Raw genomic sequence first — 22,864 nt, 5'->3', positions numbered from 1 at the left:
CAATTACTGGAAAGGGCAGCGCAACGCTAGAGGAAGTGCAGAGTCTGTTGGGAAAACTGAACTTCGCTGCAAGGGTCATCCCGGCGGGCAAAGTGTTTTCCCGCAGGTTGGCAAAGGCCATGGGTGGGGTGAAGAAGAAGCATCACCTAGTATGCCTGGGACCGGGATTGAGATCAGACTTGTGCATGTGGGACGAATTTCTAAAGAACTTCAACAGTACAGTAATATGGAGGGCCCCCTGGGAAAGCAGCCAGGGCCTATGTCTCTTTTCGGATGCTTCTGGTAGAGTAGGCTTCGGGGTGATCTTCAGAGAGAAGTGGTGTGCAATGAAGTGGCCGAATGCTTGGCGCAAGAAGGGTGTGACGGCAAATATCACTGTCTTGGAGCTGTTTCCTATTGTTGTGGCGATGCACCTATGGCCAGAAGGCTTGGGCAACAGGAAGGTAGTGTTCTGGTCTGACAACCTAGCTGTGGTCCAGGCGATCAACGGTTCGACTGCTAACTGCCCGCTAGTTTTAAGCCTGTTGAGAGAACTGGTTAGGGCGGGGCTGCGTAACAACATTGAGGTCAGGGCTAGACATGTCGAGGGTGTCAAGAATGTGGCAGCTGACGCTCTCTCTCGCTTTCAGCTGTCACGATTCCAGGAGGCTTGGCCGCAAGCTGGGGAGGAGATGACACCGTTTCCAGAAGCACTATGGCGACTACTTCAGTGGGGGAACGGCTGAAGAAAATGGGCCAACGTTCACTGGCCCAGTCAACCAGGAGAAGATATGAGGCCCAACTAACAACCGTCCGAGCAGTCATACAGGCCTTGGGAGCAGCGACTTTGAGTCCACGGGAACAAGTGGAAGGTTTTGTAGTTTGGTCCAGGGAGACGGGCAAGTCCCACTCCTGGGTGTCCAGCCACCTGGCGGCACTCAAGCACGAGACACGTCTAAATGGCGAGCAGTACACAACTGGGGAGTTCAGGATAAGGGCCGCACTTAAGGGGTGGGCCAGGGACGAGGTCAGGTCTCCGGACAAGAGAGCAGGGATAGAGTTCCCCGCCTTACAACGCATGGTCGATGCGCTGCCATCTGTAACACATTCAGCTTTTGAGACGCAACTCTTTGCAACAGCCTTCTGTTTGGCGTTTTTTGGTGCCTTCCGGGCCAGCGAGCTGGTGGCGAAGTCAAAGCTAGACAAGTCTTGGAGGGCGCTAGATATGATAGACGTTTGTGCCAGGGACTCATTAGATCTGTGGTTGCGCAAGTCCAAAGCGGATCAGGCTGGCAAAGGGGTTGCCATACCATTGCATGCATTTGAGGACCCCAGATATTGCCCAGTCACCTTGGTTACGGATTACTTGAAAATAAGGCCCTTGCTAGCGGGCGCCATCTTAATTCACGCGGATGGTACGCCATTAACTCAATTCCAATTCCAGCGAGTGATGGCGAAGGCGTTGGTCAAAGCTGGCGTGTCACAGACTGAGGGTGATAAAAATTTTTCAAGCCATTCATTCAGAATAGGGGCAGCCACGGCCGCATTTAGGGCTGGGTTGGGCGAAGAAGGGGTGAAAAGGGTGGGGAGGTGGTCATCTTCCTGTTACCAGCGATACGTTCGCCCTTGAAGATGCTGGATGCTAGAGAACTCAAGGCGGGGGTTTACAAGGCTCCGAAGAATATATCCAGGGTGTACAGTGGTGTACATTTGCTGGCAGTCACAATTTTGTTTGTTTTGTGCAGTGTTTTATGCAGTGTTCAGTGATAAAGAATAGTTAATGACAACAGGGTACAGCCTAGTTAAGTTTGTTGTGTGCAGTGTTCAATGATAAATAAAAGGTACAATGGTACAGTCAAGTTAAGTTTCCCTGTGTGCAATGTTCAGTGCAAATAAAAGGTTAATGCCAATGGTGTCCTTTCTTGCAGCCGACTGTTGCGTTTGGGTGATGGGCCATTCGTATGTTACCAGGCTTGAGCGGTGGGCGTCATCCAGGAAATGGGAGGCGGCCTTGACAAGAACAAAAATTTTGTGGCTGGGTTGCCATATCGCAGGATCGACCAATGTTTGGCAGCACAGGGGGGGCCGCCCAACATACTCGTCATACACTTGGGCGGGAATGATCTGGTAACCATGGGGAGGAGAGCCTTGCTAGAGGCGATGCAGAAGGACACTGTTGCCATAACGAACAAACTGGGTGCCACTGAGCTAATATGGTCGGAGATCGTTCCACGAAGAGCTTGGAAGGGAGCGCGATCAGCCGTCGCCCTGGAGCAGGGTAGGAAAAGGGTAAACAGGGCCATGCAGAAATTCATGGAAAGGAGAGGCCTGGGGTTCATCAGGCATGCATTGATTCAGGAAAGGACTGTGGGTTACTACGAAAAGGATGGGGTGCACCTGTCAGGGCTGGGCATGGATGTCCTCCTCTTAGATTTGGAAGAGTGCCTATCAGCAGCAGGGTGCCAGTGACCTGGCTGACAGGTACCAATGCGGCAAGGCACAGTAAGATACAAGAGGAAAATAGTAGGAAGAGTATAAGGTGGTGGGGGGGCTCTGTCATCGACGGGGGCCTCCTCCAGAGCTGTGGCGGAGTACAGGGCGATCTGGAGGCAGATGGACAGTAGGGGTACCTCTGCGGCAGAAGGACACAGTCAAGACCTCTGCCTGGCACAGTAGGGGTGCCTGAGCCAAGAACCTGGAGCCGAGGGGGTTCCAGCGAACAGCGTCGGCGCCCCGTTAGTCCTTCGGGCGGTCGGGGGGCCTGAACCGACCGGGGGTGTGCCTCATCGCTCCGCCCTGACAGGGGGGGCGGGAGTGAACGAAAGAAAGTGATAAGGGACTGCACCGTCAGAGCATCGACTCGCCGTGCAAGAATGGCTCATTAGGCATGCGGGACGGCGAGGGGCTGCCGCATTGGATCGCCCGTAAGATGGACCACCTTATTTCCACTTGTTGTGCAAAATAAACCTGCACCACTGCTTTCCCACTAATTTTGTCTCATGGTTTCCTTGGTATGTGAGTTATGGGGCGCAGAGGGGGGTAAGCGCTGGGAGTGTGGGCACTATGCCGCTGGCCGCGCGACGCGAAGGGGAGCTAAGCGAAGACAGCACCCTAGTCCCACATTCCGCGCGCACGCCAGCTCTGGCCCGCCCCCTTCATGCTGTCCTATGGGCGCGGGCCGCCAGGTGCGAAGGGCGGCCCCCTCCAGGGGTTTAAATCTGGCGCGGCAGCAAGGCTCGGCCTTTCTTGCCGTCGCGCTCCTGGCTGCTCTGCGCTGTTCCCTCCCTGACCCAGACCCAGCGGCAGAGCGGCAGGCAGGCATGTTGGAACTGTTAACGGTCTAATTTTGTGTTGCAGGCGGAGTCACAGGGCGATCTGGAGGCAGATGGACAGTAGGGGTACCTCTGCGGCAGAAGGACACAGTCAAGACCTCTGCCTGGCACAGTAGGGGTGCCTGAGCCAAGAACCTGGAGCCGAGGGGGTTCCAGCGAACAGCGTCGGTGCCCCGTTAGTCCTTCGGGCGGTCGGGGGGCCTGAACCGACCGGGGGTGTGCCTCATCGCTCCGCCCTGACAGGGGGGGCGGGAGTGAATGAAAGAAAGTGATAAGGGACTGCACCGTCAGAGCATCGACTCGCCGTGCAAGAAAAGCTCATTAGGCATGCGGGACGGCGAGGGGCTGCCGCATTGGATCGCCCGTAAGATGACCCACCTTATTTCCACTTGTTGTGCAAAATAAACCTGCACCACTGCTTTCCCACTAATTTTGTCTCATGGTTTCCTTGGTATGTGAGTTATGGGGCGCAGAGGGGGGTAAGCGCTGGGAGTGTGGGCACTATGGACCGCAGTACTGGGCCACCTTTTCGTAGTTCCATGCCCTATGGAGGATTCTGTTCAAGTATTGTATAAATAAAGTCCTTTCCATTTGTATTGAACTCTGCCCTGCTTACTGTTGGAGATGTTGTCATTCTTTGTGCGCTCTCACTTTTCCATCACTTTGTTACTTTGTAGTGCCATCATGAAATATAGACTGGCGTCTTCATTGCCCGCACACCAAATCGATTACGTTGAAAAGTATTCTCAGGGATGGGCACTTGGTTTTGATGCCATACCAGAAGCTAAAGGAGTTTCTCCCTTGGCAGTTGATACAGTAGCCAGTGAACTACTTTAAAAGCACTTGTGTCCTCAGTTTCTCAAATCATTGCCTGATGTGGTAGAGTTGAGATGTTTTATATTTGGCATTCATCAAGTGGAGTTGTTTGTTTTGGCTTTCAACATATTGCATTATTCAGTTTTCAATCAACAGAAAGTATTGTAATCAAGTTTGCAATGGTAAATATTTTGTTGAAACTGGCAGATCTTTGTTGATTCATGAATTATTAAAATAGTATGTTTGGCTTTCACACTGACATCAAGTGCTTCATTCCGCGTGTGTTGTGTTCTATTCACTCATTGCATATATACATTAGGATGAGTTCTGTGGCTGTTGCTCACGAGTAAAGAGTGAGCTTTTTTATGATGCATCACGTATTCATAGTTATCTTTTTTGTTGTATCTTTTTATCGTGGTAATTAATTTAAGATATTACTTTGCCACACCATAATTATACTCTAGTTATGTTAGCAATGAGTATGACGTATATTTTCATAAAACAGGTTTATTTATTACAAAGGACACCTCATTGTCATAAAAATTGCATGGACAGTGGGGGTAGTGGTGCATGCTATGTTTTTGTAGCATTTATCAAAGAAACAGCTTCAAAATGGCCGTACACAGAATGTTACAGTGCTGTTGACTTGCAAGAAAGCACTGGTCTTTCTGTCTGTGCATTGAAATGCCTTGGATTGTGTCATTAAATGTTTCCTGAGGCAAGCATGTATTCCTAAATCAGACTGTAAGACCTAGTGTGTAACAATTGCATAGCTTTTCAATCCCTGGCAGTGCAGCACCTAGAATAATGTGCTGCATGGCTAAACACATATAAGTCTCAAAGGCGAGACCCATTGGCTATGCCAATGCTTGTCTCACCTTCACAGAGATGACAAGAGAGGCCTACTTTATACTGCAGATGACATCAGCAAAGCGCTCTGAAAACGATTTATTGCTGCTATTCACCAGTGTCAAGATATAAATCAGTTTCTCTGGAACAGCTTTCCATGTTTGGACTTCCCGGACATCTACTCTGTACACTAAAATCTCAGATATGAACCCCAGTTTGTTAAACAGAAAACACAACTGCAAAAGCTTATAAAGAATGGACACAAGATAGGTTTGCTTACAAAATAAAATGCATCTAAAATGTTCGGAATTTAAAAAACAATGGTTGCTGACAGTATTGCTAGGCTGTTGTGTGATTTTAAAGTAACTTTAAATACCGTTCTCCATTAAATGCATTTATTGCATATAGACATTTTAAAAGTAGTAAGAATCGTGTAAACGCTTCCATGGCAGCATGTAAGATCATAATATTTTCACTCTGAAAAGACCTAACAAAGATCATCTAGATGTGAAATGTAGGTGTCCAGTCATTGATACAAAGCTTGGAAAATGCTCACAATTATTGTAAACAAGGTATCCCAATCCGAGACACAGAGAGAAGTGATGTTCACACGATGACATGGTGTGGTCAAGTGGATACGGCCAAATGTTACATGTTTCCTCCTTCCTCCATTTTCAAAGTGGATATTGGACAGGTGCATACTCCCAGGTCATTTACAATAACATTTTATAAATGGACTGAGAGTATGCACGGTGTCCAATATTGGCTCTGCCTGCTTTTACATTTTTCACCCAGATAAACAAGTGTATTTTTAGGGTCTGAACTAGTAGGTATGTTTTTTACAGTTAAGTAAAATGCCAGGTGCGTTCTGGGAAAGAAAGAGAGCTATAGCATAATTGGTACCCTGGTATTTTCACAGCTCTGCTTCAACGCTGACATCTCAGCCAGAGGACTCCACACGTGGATCTCCAACTGCGCAGACGAGTTTGCCCCGCTACACAACCCCGACAAAGAACGCCCCAGGAAAGACGCCTGATTCACCACTGATCTCCAAGAAGCCAGGCACACCTGCAGATGCCTGGACAAGAACTGGAGAAATACCAAGACTATCAAAAACTACTCATTGACGGACAACCACAACCATATCAGAACCACCAAGAGGAACTTCATACACAACAAAATCCTCGCCAACTCCAAGGAACTCTTTAGTGTCATTCAGGAATTCACCAACCCACGCAGTGAAGCCACAGATATCATCCCCTCCCAAGACCTCTGCGACAAGCTTGGAACCTACTTCTACCTCAAGATCAAAAACCTCTACAACAACTTAGTCAACCATCCACCAGACGCAACAGGCGGCCCCCGCACCCCTGAGGCACCAGCTAGACAACTGTCTCCAACTGGATACTGATCACGAATGAAGACATCGCCTCGACCATGAAAAGCATCCACTCGGGGGCCCTCACCGATCCCTGCCCTCCTCACATCTACCACAGAACCGCGGCCACCATCGCACCCGAATTACAACGCACCATCAACACCACCTTCAAAACAGGCACCTTCCCAGATGACTGGAAGCGTGCAGAAGTCAGGTCCCTGCTCAAGAAGCCCACAGCTGACCCCACCGACCTCAAGAACTACCAGCCCATCTCGCTCCTCCCCTTCACAGCCAAAGTTGCAGAGAAACCAGTCAAGAGGGAACTGACACGATTCATCAAAGAAAACGCCATCCTCGACCCGTTCCAATCTGGATTCGGAAGCAACCACAGCACTGAGACCACCCTACTCGGCGCCACAGATGACTTTGGAACCCTCCTGGACCAAGGCCACTCTGCAGCCCTCATCCCACTCAATCTTTCAGCGGCCTTCGACACCGTCTCCCACAGCGCACTAGTCGCCAGACTACATGATGCCGGCATACAAGGAACAGCTCTTGACTGGATCCGATCATTCCTCACCGCAAGAAGCCAAAGGATCAGACTACCACCCTTCCTCTCTGATCCCACGAAAATCACCTGCGGAGTCCCACAGGAGTCATCACTGAGCCCGACCCTCTTCAACATCTATATGGCCCCCCTCGCAGCCGTGGTCCGACAACACAGCCTCAATATCCTATGCGTACAACACCCAGTTCATTCTCTTCCTCACCAAAGACCCCACCACCGCCAAACTCAACTTCCAGAAAGGAATGCAAGACGTCACAGTCTAGATGACCAACAGCTGCCTGAAGCTCAACGCCGAGAAGACAGAAGTCCTCGTCCTTGGAACCACCCCTTCAGCATGGGACAACACCTTGTGGCCAACCGCCTTTGGAAGCCCACTTACCCCCTCAGACTGCGCCAACAACCTTGGCATCGTACTTGACTCATCACTCACCATGAACCAACAGGTCATTACCGTCACCACCAGCAGCTTCAAAACCCTCCGCATCCTCTGAAAGACCTTCAAATGGACCCCCCCCTGAGGCAAGGAAGACAGTCACCAACGCACTCATCACCAGCAGACTGGACTATGGAAACGCACTCTACGCCAGCATCAACAAGTCCGCACTCTGCAAACTCCAGACAATACAGAACACTGCCGCCAGACTCGTCCTCGATATCTCCAGCACAAACACATCAGTCAACACCTACGAAGACTCCACTGGCTCCCCGTGGAGAAAAGAGTCACCTTCAAAATCCTCACTCACGCCTACAAATGTCTGCACAACAATGGACCCAAATACCTCAACGACAGAATCAACATCCACGTACCCAAAAGAAACCTCGGATCTCCCAACCTCGCACTGGCCGAAACAACGCGCATCCACAGAGTCAGAGCAGGCGGAAGATCCTTCACTCACATTGCAGCCAAGACCTGGAACGAGCTACCGGTAGACATCAAACGTGCCCCCTCCCCGAACACATTCAGTAAGACCCTCAAGACTTGGCTCTTCAACTAAACAGATCTGCGGACCCCCCACCCCTCAGCGCCTTGAGACCCTCAAAGATGAGTAGCGTGCTTACAATTCCACTAATTGATTGATTGAACGCTGCTATATGCTGAACTTTGTATAATGGGGACAAAGGGAAAATGTGTGGTAGGTGGACATGTGCTTTACATGCAGAATAGTAAAGAGAAATGGACATTGCAAATTGAACACAAACTTGCTGTTTTTGAGTCACATATGTGCATTCCAATGCTTAATTTGTAAACAAAAGTAAGGGCCAGGGCCCTAGTCTGGAGGCCATTGCAGCTTGCACTACTCATTGCCCCTGCCGCGACAGAAAATACAGAACCAACACAGCTACTAACCATCACACCCTACAAGTATGACAATTCAGACTATTCCAGCCCCCAAAACTATAAGAATGGCTTAGGCACCATGTTGGAGTGATATGTGTCCTGTTTCTGATCCTTCATCTTGTCGATATGAATTTGTTAAACAGTTCTCACCTTAAAGATTAGCATAATATGTTGGATGCGGGGTGTGGGGCATGTATTCTGTACAATTTGAAGATAGGGAAATGTTGCACTGTAGGTCCACAATTATGTTTTCTAAATGGCGCCTCGGCCAGGGTGACTGACTCCGGAATCTGGGGATCACGGTTCGATCCCCGACACCGGCGGCAGATTAGCCCAGCACCATGTGACTCTGCGCAATAGCTTGCTTAATCTTCCCGATGGCCCCCAGCGCCTAGAGACCCTTACGGGTGATTGTGTGCTTTACAAATGTGGATTATTATTATTATTAAATATGTTTCATAGTTAGTTATGGTGCATAGTAAAAGTGTGCTGTAGTTTTGTAGGGTCATGTGATGTGATATGGTGGTTGTGCCAGTTGCTATGTGGTTGTTTGAGGTTTGATGGGATGGAGTTGTATAGAATGGTGAGGTAAGGGTCCTGTGGTGAAGGCATGAAGTGGTGTGGTAGGCTGCATTGTGTTAGGCTAAGACGGGGACATATTTTTTGGTATGGTACTGGAAATTGGGAGGGGTTGTATGAAGAAAAAAGATGTGTGTGGTCCGTGGATGTGGTACATAACACAGCACCACACAACTCAAGGCATGATCTACTGTGTTATGTGGTATGCGTGAAGAGGGATAAGGATGCAGTCAGTAGTAGCAATATATAAACCCTTCGAGGTCTGTGTTGGTCCAAACTGGCAAGGTTGTTTATACATTTGGCGGGCAAGTGTATTGTTTTTATCTTTGTTCCTTCATTTCGGTTGAGGCCTCCTTGACGCAGGCTGGTGAAGAAGTGGGGTGGGTGGTGAGTTATATGGGATGGGTCTTTACTTTTCTTCTTCTTCAAAGAGTCCAAGGCAGAATACTCTGGACTTCTGTGATTACTAATGGAATTATGAGCTCCTCCTTCTAATTGATAACTTTGTCATCTAATTGTTTTCGAATATTTGTGAAATGTAGTCACAACTGCTTTTGAATTTTAGCAGAGAGATACATTTCTAGGTTAAAAAATCGTATTTGTGGAACATATTAATCATTTAACATGACAGTTGTTTTCTTTTCTTTGTTTTTACAGGAGAACTGCTTTAGATTCCTTAAAGTCTGCACATTATGGAAGACATAGAAGAAACATCAGAAAGGATCTTGATGGAACCATACCAATATTTAATTAATTTACCAGGTATGACGTTTCTGATCAGCCAAACACATAATTGAATTGCAGAACTTTATTTTATGTGCCGTTGTTTTGCAAGATATGAGGATGCCAGCGACGTTTTAAGGCATGGGCAAAGAGGACAATTGCCCAGGGACCCCACCTTCCAAAGTCCCCGTGGGAAAGTGAATTTTCTCTCTTGCTCTACATCTATTTCTGTATGTCAAACTCTCTCCTTTCTGTCTAGTTCTGCCTATGTCTATATATGCCTAACAGCATCTAAAGGATTTCTGGGACCTCAGCAGGGCATTTTTCAACTGCTTATGATTGGTCACCTGAAAGTTTATGTGGCATCATGTGGTTTTGAATTAGTAGAAAATGGGTAATGTCATTTTAAGTTCTTCTGAACAGGGGCCACCAATAAATGTTTGCCTGAGCCCCAAGAATACTTAAGATGACACTGATGGATGCAGTACCTTCAACTGATATGGCAGCAGAACTTGCAATATCTGCCTTTTTCGTGGCTTGCTCTCAATCAATCAATCAATCAAGGAATTTGTAAAGCGCACCACATACCCGTGAGGGTCTCAAGGCGCTGGGGAAGGGGGGACGTTGCTACTGATCGAAGAGCCAGGTCTTGAGAAGTCTTCTGAAGGTCAGCAGGTCTTGGGTTTGTCGAAGGTTGGTGGGGAGGGTGTTCCAGGTCTTGGCGGCGAGGTGGGAGAAGGATCTGCCGCCGGCGGTCATTTTCCAGGTGCGTGGGACCGTGGCGAGGGCGTGGCTGGCTGAGTGGAGGCTGCGGGTGGGGGTGTAGAAGCTGAGTCGTTCGTTGAGGTATGCTGGTCCGGCGTTGTGTAAGGCTTTGTGTGCGTGGATGAGGAGTTTGAAGATTATCCTCTTGTTGATGGGGAGCCAGTGTAGGTCTCTCAGTTGGGGGGTGATGTGGCTGTGTCGGGGGATGTCGAGGACCAGTCATGCCAAGGCATTCTGGATGCGTTGCAGCCATCTCAGGAGCTTGGTTGTTGTTCCTGCGTAGAGGGCGTTTCCGTAATCCAGCCTGCTGGTGACGAGTGCCTGGGTGACGTTTTTTCTCATTTCGGAGGGGATCCACTTGAAGATCCTGCCGAGCATTCAGAAGGTGTTGAAGCAGGATGCGGAAACGGCGTTGACCTGCTTGGTCATGGAGAGGGTGGAGTCGAGGATGACCCCCAGGTTGCGTGCATGGTTGGTGGGTGCTGGGGCTGTTCCCAGCGAGGTGGGCCACCAGGAGTCATCCCAGGCTTAGGGGGTGGATCCGAGGATGAGGACCTCTGTCTTGTCAGAATTCAGCTTCAGCCTGCTGTCCTTCATCCATTCGGTGACGGCCTTCATTCCCCTGTGGAGGTTGGCTTTGGTGGTGAGAGGGTCTTCGGTGAGGAAGATGATCAGTTGGGTGTCGTCGGCGTAGGAGATGATGTTGAGGCTGTGTTGGCGGGCGACGTGGGCGATTGGAGCCATGTAGATATTGAACAGCGTTGGGCTGAAAGAGGATCCTTGCAGTACATCACAGATGATCTCGGTGGTCTTGGAGCGGAAGGGTGGGAGGCAGACACTCTGTGTTCTGCTGGAGAGGAAGGATGTGGTCCAGGCCAGGGCCTCTTCTTGAAGTCCGGCGTCGTGAAGGCGCGCTGTTAGGGTGCGGTGGCAGACCGTGTCGAAGGCGGCTGAGAGATCCAGGAGGATGAGGGCGGCTGTTTCTCCTTTGTCCATTAGGGTCCTGATGTCGTCGGTAGCGGCGATGAGGGCGGTTTCGGTGCTGTGGTTGCTGCAGAAGCCTGATTGGGATGGGTCCAGGATGTTGTTGTCTTCGAGGTATCAGGTCAGTTGTCTGTTGACAATTTTCTCTATGAATTTTGCCGGGAACGGGAGCAGGGAGATGGGCCGTAAGTTCTTGAGGTCCTTGGGGTCCGCCTTGGGTTTCTTCAGTAAGGCGTTGATCTCGGCGTGCTTCCAGATTTCCGGGAAGGTTGCTGTCTCGAAGGAGATGTTGATCGTTTTCCGGAGATGGGGGGCGATGGCTGTACTGGCTTTGTTGAAAATGTGATGTGGGCATTGGTCAGATGGGGATCCGGAGTGGATGGAGTTCATGGTCTTGATGGTGTCTTCATCACTGACGTTGGACAAGGCGGTCAGGTAGCTGGTGACCATGGTGGTCGCAGGGATGGTGGGCTCGGCGGTGGATGTGGGGGTCGTGGCGTTGAAGCTGTTGTGGATGTCGGTGATCTTGTGGTGGAAAAAGTTAGCCAGTGAGTCGCACAGGTCTTAAGAGGGTGGAATGTCGTTAGTCTTGGAGCCGGGGTTGGAGAGTTGTTTCACGATGTTGAAGAGCTCTTTGCTGTTGTGTGCGTTGTTGTCTAGGTGGTCCTTGAAAACGGTCCTCTTGGCGGCCCTGATGAGCTGGTGGTGTCTGCGGGAGGCGTTCTTGTGGGCTGTGTACCTGTATGGTGTTCGTTCGCGGAACCAGTTCTTTTCCAGTTTTTGTCAGGTGCGCTTGGAGGCTTGGAGGTCTTCGGTGAACCATGTAGCTTTCTTGCTGGAGTGGTTAGTGGCAGGGGTCCTGAGTGGAGCGAGGGTGTCGGCGCAGTCGTAGATCCATTGTTTGAGGTTGAGGGCGGCGGTGTCGGGGTCGGTGGTGTCAGGGGGTGGTCTCAGGGCGAGGGTGGTGGTCAGTTGGTCTTCGGTGACCTTGCCCCAGCAGCGGCGTGCCATCTGTTGGGTGCAGTGGTGCGTGGTGGGTTTCCTGAAGGTGAAGTGGACGCATCTGTGGTCGGTCCAGTGGGGTTCGGTGGTGTGGTTAAAGGAGACGTGGGGACTTGCAGAGAAGATGGGGTCAAGCGTGTGTCCCGCGGCGTGGGTAGGTGATGTTACGAGCTGTCTGAGTCCGAGGTTGGCGAGGTTGTCGATTAGGGCGGTGGTGTTGGCATCGTTGTAGTTCTCGAGGTGGACGTTCAGGTCCCCGAGGAGGATGTAGTCCATAGAGGCGAGGGCGTGGGTGCTGATGAGGTCGGCGATGGAGTCGCTGAACTGTGGTCAGGGTCTGGGTGGTCTGTAGACGAGGGTTCCTCTGAGGGTGGTGTTGGAGTCGGTGTGTATCTGAAAGTGCAGGTGCTCGGCGGTGTTGAGGGTGACGTCGGTGTTGGTCGAGATTCTGATGGTGTTCTTGTAGATGATGGCGATTCCCCCTCCCACTCCGTTGGTGCGGTCTCTGCGGGAGATCTTGTAGCCTTCTGGGATGGCTATGTCGATGTCTGGTGCTGAGGTGGTGTTCAGCCAGGTCTCCGTCAGGAAGGCGACGTCGTGGGCGGTTGAGTCGAGGAGGTCCCAGAGTTCGATGGCGTTTGCGAGCGGAGCGGGTGTTGAGGAGGATGCATTGGAGGTGGTTGGTATCTTTGCTTGACGGTTTGGCAGGCTGGATGCTGCTGAGGCTGCAGTTCCGGCAGGAGAAGGGTCCATGGGTGCGCTTCGGTGTGGCCCAGTAGCAGGCGTGTTCTCTTCTGGGGCAGAAAAACGAGCCGGCACAAGCAAACCTAAGGCCTACCACTGGCCACCAGGGATGAGGCGCAGGTTGTAGCCTGCGGGTGGAGGCGGGCCTCGAACACCCTCAGGAGCAGCGGCTGGTCACAGGAGCAAGGGCGCAGTCCAGTGGAGCTGCGCGGCGTGGGAAGCGACCTGCCTGGAAAACAGGGTCAAGGGTCGCTCTTTCTCCTTTTTATAGCGCTGCCTTACACACATGAGTGCTCTGTTCAAGAAATATTAGATTTGATTACATTGCAACGAATGAGGAAGTGGCAATAATGAGAATAGCACACACTTTTTAGTAAATTTTTTAAGAGGGTGGATAGGCTCTAGAAATAGGCGTTTTCTCTCATCGATGTCCTGTTGTACTGACATGAATTTCCTTCTCCATTTGGATATAATCGCGATAGTATCACCTGTATTAGGGACTACTTTGTACTCATCATCATTGGAATTTTAGGTTTTGAACTTTAATAACTTCATAGAGCTTTGCTAAAATATGATTCATCTGTGTTGACTCGATCCTGTTGAGTTTTGTGAACACAGTAGGGAATAAACACTGTTGCACTGGTAGGACAGGGCTTAGTTACGCTATTCTTCTGTTGTAACCCATATGCTATTGTTGTGAACATTATGAATTTGCCAACTTGTTTAACAGTTTCTAATAGGTTGTTTCTATGTGTGTTTTTATCAAGATTATAGAGCAGTGATTCTGAGACGATCCTACCTGCTATTGTCGCAATGTCTCCAGTGTCTTATACATCTCTCTAATTTTCCTCTGGTTCCTAACTAAAGTATAGAAGGCCCTCATCCTGTGATGTGGAAGACAGGAGATGATGACAGCGCCCGGGGTGGTGTCTTATATGGTTCAGGAACGTTACATTAGGAGGACAGTCTGGAGCCATTTTTTGTAGAATGGCTCAGTTGGCAGTGAGTAGCATTCTGGGTCATCCTGGGAACATTTCCTCACCAGGGGAAAGATGACCAGGTTGCCATCAAGAAGATTTTGTCTCCTTCCTAAGCGGATCTAGCGGATCTCGCGTACGCGAACTTGCGGATTTACGGATTCGCAATCCGCGAAGATCCGCGAACTCTAGCGGATTTGCGGATTTTCCCGTTTTTTGTGTTGGCGCGCGTTCGCGCCGATTTTGGGACAAGTTCGCAATTGCGAACTTACTTTTCGGCTCGCAACGGCCGCGACTATGTTGTTTCAACGTCTGGTTTATCATCACAGGTTCACAGCACCCTCTGTTTCACCACTGCCACCCTCTGGGACACCCATGCCACCCTCTGGTACATCCTCACTGCCACCCATTAGGTTTATTTATCACTGTAGATTATGGTGGTTGAAAAAAGCAAGCACACCTGCCCTTCTTCAACTGCCATCAATTAATTTGTGTTTCATTAATGTGTCAGTAATTTTGAAAGTTCCAGTCTGGCTGGCACCTGCTTCCTTCCTTATCTGTAATTTGCTTTTTGTTGCAGTGAATTTTTTTTTTCACAGGACCTTTATGGTCTACTTGTAGCTATTCTATGAGCCTGCTGTTTGGGTCATAGCAGGGTCATAGAATAGTTGCAAACTTTGGAGGGGCCCATCAGGAAGCACTACCTTGAATGTTACTAATGTTAAGTTTGAACTTTTGCACCTGCTCATTGCTTTCAGTTTAGCTAAAATAGTTTTTTTCTGCAATTTCGCGCGTTTTTTGGGGCGCGAATCCGTGCGAGATCGATTTCGGAAGCCGCGAATACGTGCGAATACAAAATTGTTTTTTTTGCGACGTGTATGTTCGCGTGATCTTGCGCGTGTTCGCGAGGCGCTTCTAGCTATACGTTTGCCAAGTTACCCTATCGGTCGTACACGGGCGCGGCCATCTTGTTGGCGTGACGTAATTCCGTTTCCGCCCGCTATGTGTAATCTCGCAAAGTGTGCTGCTCGCTAGTACAATTTCGCGCGTACTCGCAAGGAAAATCTCGCGCGAACTTACCCACGCGGTCGTGAACGGGCGCGGCCATCTTGTTTCTCATTCATTGCTATGGTTCTGGGCATGCTTTCTCTATCCTCTCTCAATCTCTGCCATCCTTTGCTTGTTTGAAGTTTTTTTGATCTAATTTTACTTATTATCTATCCCTCTATTTTTCTAGCTCTATATTTTTGTGTTTTCTGCAGCTTTTAGTTACTTTTAAACTACTTTTTTAAACTCTTTTCTTTTCTTCTTCACTATTCTATTTCTTGTTTATCATTTAACTCTATTTCTGCCCAGACCATGGTAAAGGGAGCCGGGAAGCACCCTGAGAAGGGGAAGGGTCCCGCACCCCGTGCCCGGCTCCCGTGCGGGCGTTTAAGGGGGGAGCAAGTGGTCCCGAGGGAGATCTTCAGCGCGGAGGAAGTGGCGGCACTGATCTTCCATGTCCAGCGCCGCCTCCCCAAGACGATCCTGGGAGGCGGCAAGATCGCGACCGGCTATGGCATCCGGGAGCGTCGCAAGCGGTGGGAGAAGGTATGCCGGGCCATGTACAAGATCTCTGGGGTCCGGCGCACATATAACCAGGCCACCCACCGCTGGACCGATGTCATGGACCGGGAGCGGGACTTGCTGGACGCGCTCGGCGTAAAGGTCCCCGGGCTTGGTGAGTAGTAGTAGTAGTACATTTACTACTCTGTTTTATCCTGCTCTGTTATTTGCAAATCTTTGTTCTTTACCAAGAGCAATAATGCTGCCGATTACATTGAGGTAAATTATATTTCAAAATCTTCTATGCATTTCAGGTGCACTGCTCTCCTTCTCAGTAGCCTTGCTTGCTACTATGCTTCTTTGTTTTGTATGTTGTGTTCAGAAGCATTTCATTGGCCTGAGAAATTATGTATGAGTGTAGTGTAAAGAAAAGAACTGCGTAATGCTAGACAGTAAGGGTCATATTTTCAATTACCGGCGCATCCCTGCAAAGTAGCAGGGATGCGGCAGTAATTGTGTGCCATGCCACCACCACCCATTGGCCCAAAACGTCACAGAAGCCTTACGCATCTGTGCCGTAAAGGCAGCGCATTGCTGGAGTTGCGTGCCAACGATGGCGCAGCTCCAGCAATGCTCTGGGGTACCCTATCTCCCCAATGCTGCATCAAGCCGTACGTCGGCTTCAAGCGCGCAGGGTTTGAGTCATGCATCATTGTCCTAAAAGTGACTGATTGACATCTTGTAGATTTCCCTCAGCCACTTTTAGGATTCGTTCCTGCGCAGGTACGCCCTCCCTTGCGCCGGAACGCCCCCTGATGGCGCAGGGCTTTACAACGTGATGCATCGCCCATATGCCCATATGTGTTTTTTTTTAATATATACGCCGCACCAACACCATGGCGAGTCTTTTGTTCTGCCGCTGCGTCAGAAAAGGCACGCAACAATGGAGGAAAATGAGCCGCAACTTCCGCAAGGGACTTCTATCAGCCCCAACAGACTGAAGTCCAGTCCTTCCTTTAGACACATGGCTATAAGAAGAAATAGTGGCGGTGGTGGCGGGTGGATTGATAGTTTGAGTATTCACTGATCTGCAAGCAGGATGGACTTTGTCTGTCACGTGTTGCGCACTGCTGCCTGCAGTGCCAGGCCTAGGCAAACCTCTTTAGTAGTCTGTTTATTGAGTTACATAGGAACTTTCTAAGTCAACGTTCCGCAAATCAGGCAATACGAATAACGTAGTATACCACATGAGATAGATCCCGTGGAATAGTTGTCTATCTATTTGCTATTTTTCCAAAATATGTTGTTATTGTTCTTTTGAAATGTTTGATTTGGTTGAAAAATCTCATCCATGTTTTCTGGTTTTTCTTTCTTTCATGTTGTACATCAGCTCCCCCCAAGGGCAAGAGGACACAGGAGGAGGGTGCTGAGGATGCAGGCCAGGATCGGGCAGGCGAGGGCTCCTTTGCTGGCCCCAGTAAGTTTACATTTTAATAAACAGTACCTATTTTTTCCTAGCGTTCCTCATTCGATTTTTTCTAAATCGTCTTTGATCTTCTTGTAGACTGGATATAAATTCTTATCCTGCCTCGAATATGACTCCCTGTGGTATTACTAGACTATTCTTATTAGTCTGTCTGTGTAGCTAACTAAGATTGGACATTTGGCAATTCCATTGGACTCCCATTATATTCAGCAATACCTCTATGCACTGTCTCCTTACTGACTAGATAGTGTGGCAGAGTCATTCAGCTCCCGAAGTCACCGATTATAGATCCCCAATGATCTCTAGATTATCGTACGCAGGACAAGAGAGTAGTACGGAGTCACAGCACAGTCAAGAAGTGTCAGAGGCACTCATGCTTGCAAAAATTCCAAAACCTTTAGCTCATCCACTCTAGTCTAGAGGAACAAAAACCACAGAGTCTATTTAAGTTTAAAAGCTTTATTAAAAGTAAACACATTTATTAAAATCTACTTTGTCATAAAACTATTTAACTGAAAACGGAAAAGTGGTTAGTGCTGACGATTAATTGGACACATTTCTTGTGGTCGAGCCGAGCTCTCACCTGGTTTGAACTTGATCCTGGTCGTGTTCTTAGGACTCAGGAGTCAAGCTTCTGTCTGTTAGGAGAAAAAGTGGTGCGTGTTAAAAATCAAAAGCAAGCATTCATCAGTTGTGCATAAAAGTGCAGCAAGACAACAGCCTTCCCTGGAAAATGGGACATTTTTACTATGGAGTAGACAGTCACAAATTATTACATTGTATTCTGTTTTTTTAACATTTCTCCTAGACCAAATATTATATAGTAGTGAGTGGTGTATTCTAACATTCTTAAATGTACTTTGTAGGTGTAACATCTGGTGACGGGGCCAGCGCGGAGGTGGCTGTGTTGGACCAGGACTCGGAGGCCTCTGGGGAGGAGGCGGTACAAGAGCCGGCGGACGTTCCTGTGGGGGATCAAACGGTGGTGGCGGAAACAGGTAAGCTATATATTCCTTACTTATTGAGATTGAAGACTGCATAGTGTGCTTTCTGCACGGGTGTATTACAATTACAAATCAACCAGGTAGTAGCCTCCTCGAAATGTACTTCGACTTAGCTGTGAAGTTTTTGGTGAGAAGAATCCCAATAAGTTCTTAGACGAACGTGATGGATGGGATGAACGAAAAGCGAAAGAAGGGTGTAAGTAAGTGGGACGCGAACTTGTATGATGGCTGGCAAAGAAGAACGATATGTGTTTGCTTGGCCCCCGAGGTGGCTGGGAAGGAAAGAATATGGTATGGTGCATGGCTGGGTCAATGATGAAGCAAGGATGGGTGGAAGGACAGCAGCCTGGGTGGGTGAAACAGAAACTGTATGTGTGCGTATACTTTGACTGAATGGATGCCTGGAGCATGGTATTCTCTGACTCTTAGATAGCACATGTGTATCTAGAGAGAGTAGATGGTCGCCAGGTGAAGTAAGTGTTACCTTGAAGAGCATGTACCACCGCACCCGCACGTCCGTTCCAGTGCAGGGAAGGCAAGGAAAAGAAATTGTAAATGTGTCCAATACTACCATGAATAGTAGCAGTACTTTGTATTGCGTTTGCATTCACAGCATATATCTGGTTATTACGGTGGACACTCCGTACCTCTCTTAATAACTTTAGTTTACTTGTAGTACGTCATTCATGTGTGGGTGTATCACTGTTCACTCAATATTAAGCAAAGCACCTAAAGTCATCTCATCTGTCATTAAATACGTCCCATGTGAAGTGATAGATAATCAAATTAGTTAGCTTCTTCATTTTCCTTTTCTAGTACTCATTTGCACTGTAGGGTGAAAGGTAAATTAATTAAGCAGTAGCCCTTGTAACAGAGTATTCTCAGGGCCACCCGTAATAGAAAAGTAATAGCTTCACCACCTGCATGTACTGGACCGGTACAGTAACGCAAGTCTGTCTCACTCATCATGGTGTGCAACTTTTTTTCTCGGGTGCAAGTTCACTGTGCTGTCCATGTCATTCTGCCGGCTTGCATAAGATAACGTACCCATTTCCCTAAACAAGAGAGAAGAAGAAGAATAAGACTGGTGTACTGTCATAGTCGACTGTAATGGAAGTCCATAGTGGTCGTAGAATTAGTTCATTAAACTACCACTACTGTTAGAGCAAGGATGCAGAAGTGGGAGGTTACATAGATACTGTCCTCAATAGTTATGTACTGTGCTTTCAATTTGCTACTTGTACTCTGTGACCCAACTTTCGGCTCAATCACTTTGTGTTATTAATAAGGAGCATTGGTTACAGACTATGTCTTTCTTTCTTCATATAGTTGCTCCTTCCAAATCAACAACAAGGAGGGAGCAGGCTAGATTGGCCCGGCAACGGAGGCTGGAGGCCACAGTCGCCGAATATCGGCGGCTGGTGGCCCTGGAGGAGGAGGAGGAAACGCAGTCGAGCGGGGCAACAACAACATCCTCGACTGTGACCACTGCATCCTCCTCCGTGACTAAGCCAGCGGGACCGAGCCGGGCTAAGAAAGACGACCGCCACCGCCAAGCAACCGAAATACCAGCTGCCCCCCACAGGAGCTGCAAGGACCGCCAACGCCGCCTACGAGTCCGCATGTCCAACCTGGAGCAGGAGGTCCTGAGGTATAAGAAGTTGGTTAAGGGCCTCCGCTCCGAGCTTTCCACCCTCCGCAAGGAGTATGATGCCCATGCCGCATCATGCACCAGCACCAGCACCCTCCAGTAGTGGAGTGTCCCTTGCCCTTTTTTATAGACTTTTGGGGGGTGGGATTTGGGAGTTGGGATCGTTTTGGGACGTTTCAGAGACAATCGTTGGGGTTAGGGTGGGTGAGGGAGATTATTTTGTTAGGGCTAAATAAATATATTTTTCAACTTTATCTGACCATACCTGTTTTTTACTGCTTTTCAGTCTGGTGGGTGGGGGGCGGGGGTGTAACAGTAACTTTGTTTTCCTGAACAGTCGTAGGACTTTAGTAGTACAACCGTCAATCTCTTGTCTACTCCGAAATAATACTCCATTATACTACCTCCCACCAAACGCTTATCTTACCTGTAATTTGTGTTAGAAATTAGGGCTAGGCCCAGGGCTGGCTCCAGGTGAAATGGGGATTAACGTTGTCAATCCTGGGCGGGTGACATTTCCTCATTGCGGTGGTACTAGTGGTGTGACACAGTGGCAGTTGCATGCCTATGGAAAAAAAGAAAACGAAACCTTGTTTGTCCTCCTTACTGTAGCATTACAACGGTTACGGTACGATTGAGAAAATAGCAGGTGACAGTACACTAGAACAGTGCCATAATGTAGCCTAACAAATGGTAAAGTATTTGCTTGCAAGTATAACTAGTACTTGCGTTGAATTTATTTGACATTGGCTACTACTACTAGAAGATATAGTACTGAAGCTGAGTAAGTCTAGAAGATATCCTCGTATTCCTTCACCAGCCTGTTGCTGCTATGACCTTATCCTCCCCAGCAAGTGTGTGGAATTATTGATGTCATTTTAGTCAGACATCAAGCAAAACAACACAGCCCGGGGGAAGAGGGTTAGGGTTTGTAAAATGGATGGGAATGGGGGTTTCTTTTTGGGTAGGTTTTGTTGAGAGAAGAAAAAAAAAGCAGAGCATGGACCAACAATAATTGAAGATACAGACAATCTTTGGTTACAAACTAAAGGTAAGCACATGCAGTCACACTCATAGAATAAAAGACAACAATGGATACTGTATCTGTATTGCGTATGTTGTTGGAGTTGTCCTGTTGAATTTGGTAAGTAATAAGCATGCAGCAAACAATTCCTCTTATTGGCGGCACTCCTCCATTCCAGCTGACGCTTCGTCCATCAATGTGGTGACCACTGACAGAAGACACCCTGTCCACTGCCTGCCTGGCGGATGTTGACTGAAACCCGGCCTGTAATTATTGAACGGAAAACAGGAAGTGCTATTACAATACCACTGATAAATAAATAAAAGGTATGTACGCTGTGTGGTGCAAAAAGTCACACTTTGATTTCCCTAATAGACAGTACAATATTTTTGAAATTGCGTGCTCTGTCTGAGTCACCTTTTTAAGGATCAATAAGTATGGCCAAAATATTATAGCGGATCTTTCCCCTCAAGGTAGGTGTACTACTGTGTTTTAGAACAAAATTTGACCTTGAAAAAAAGGCTGTTCCTTATGGATTTTGTCCAAAACACTTCTATCCGGTATTAGACCTTCCCAGGAATGCCCCAGGCAAGACCCGCCAACCCACCCGCAAAAAACCACCCGACAACACCCCCAAACAGCGAAAAAGCTAAATCTCATACTTACAATATCTCTCGGCCTTCGGTCCAAATGCGGCGCTGTTCAGCTAGGTCATCATCATCAATCATCATAACTCCTGTTTTCCACCACGGATTTCCTGAAAAGCAAATGCAATCAAGATTAGACTGTCGCAGCAGTGCTTCGACAGAGACCCCGGCCGCAACCCACCCACGAACAGCAGGAAGCCCCCCAAAACGCTACATTGAGCAAGATGTCAGAAGAAATAGCAAAAAAAAGGCTGTTCCTTATGGATTTTGTCCAAAACACTTCTATCCGGTATTAGACCTTCCCAGGAATGCCCCAGGCAAGACCCGCCGGCGCCAACCCACCCGCAAAAAACCACCCGACAACACCCCCAAACAGCGAAAAAGCTAAATCTCATACTTACAATATCTCTCGGCCTTCGGTCCAAATGCGGCGCTGTTCAGCTAGGTCATCATCATCAATCATCATAACTCCTGTTTTCCACCACGGATTTCCTGAAAAGCAAATGCAATCAAGATTAGACTGTCGCAGCAGTGCTTCGACAGAGACCCCGGCCGCAACCCACCCACGAACAGCAGGAAGCCCCCCAAAACGCTACATTGAGCAAGATGTCAGAAGAAATAGCAAAAAAAAGGCTGTTCCTTATGGATTTTGTCCAAAACACTTCTATCCGGTATTAGACCTTCCCAGGAATGCCCCAGGCAAGACCCGCCGGCGCCAACCCACCCGCAAAAAACCACCCGACAACACCCCCAAACAGCGAAAAAGCTAAATCTCATACTTACAATATCTCTCGGCCTTCGGTCCAAATGCGGCGCTGTTCAGCTAGGTCATCATCATCAATCATCATAACTCCTGTTTTCCACCACAGATTTCCTGAAAAGCAAATGCAATCAAGATTAGACTGTCGCAGCAGTGCTTCGACAGACACCAAAAATTACCCACAAACCCCCGGAACCCCGCCAAAGAGCACCTCAAAGGCAAGCAAGTCAGCAAAAACGGCAAGAAATTTCCACCTCATATTTGGTCCAAAACACTTTTGTCCATTATTAGAGCTTCACAGCAATGGGCACAAATCCGTCAACTCACCCGCAAAGAAGTACAACACCCCCACAAGTGCTGAGTCTTTCTTCATTGGGCGTAATCCAGCACTCTGCTTGGAGGGAAATCGCAGTCTGGAGGAGGAGGATAGAGGAGCATGTTCTTCGGAACTTGTGAACCTGAGGAATGTAGACTGCGGCACCTTCAAAGCAATAAGCAAACAAGTGAAGACAGTTCTGATGATGGTCTTGTTTTTGGGATTAGGTGATTAAAGTTTGAATTTAATTAACTGTGCAAAACAAAGAAGGAGAGACACAAAGCACACAGGAATAAAAGTGAATAAGGACGAAAAAGAAAGTTCTTGATTGATTGTCTCATTTTCAGGGCTCGGTGTCAGGGAATAAGAACAAGATTTCGTCATCATACTCTG

At 48.4% G+C, this 22,864-nt stretch overlaps 1 protein-coding gene across 3 annotated transcripts in view; it reads left to right on the top strand.

Annotated features, from left to right (window-relative positions):
• Positions 1-22,864, top strand: part of LOC144761648 (geranylgeranyl pyrophosphate synthase-like) — a 366,008-nt gene that overhangs the window by 201,549 nt on the left and 141,595 nt on the right. For all 3 annotated transcript variants that reach the window (XM_078646937.1, XM_078646936.1, XM_078646938.1), the window contains exon 2: positions 9,498-9,602. In XM_078646937.1, coding sequence (XP_078503063.1) covers positions 9,533-9,602 — 70 coding nt within the window. In that variant the 5' untranslated portion in view covers positions 9,498-9,532. The remainder of the gene's footprint in view (positions 1-9,497; positions 9,603-22,864) is intronic.

This window comes from Lissotriton helveticus, chromosome 6, assembly GCF_964261635.1.
Source record: "Lissotriton helveticus chromosome 6, aLisHel1.1, whole genome shotgun sequence".
NCBI lineage: Eukaryota > Metazoa > Chordata > Amphibia > Caudata > Salamandridae > Lissotriton > Lissotriton helveticus.
This window is presented reverse-complemented; position numbering and strand designations above follow the sequence as displayed.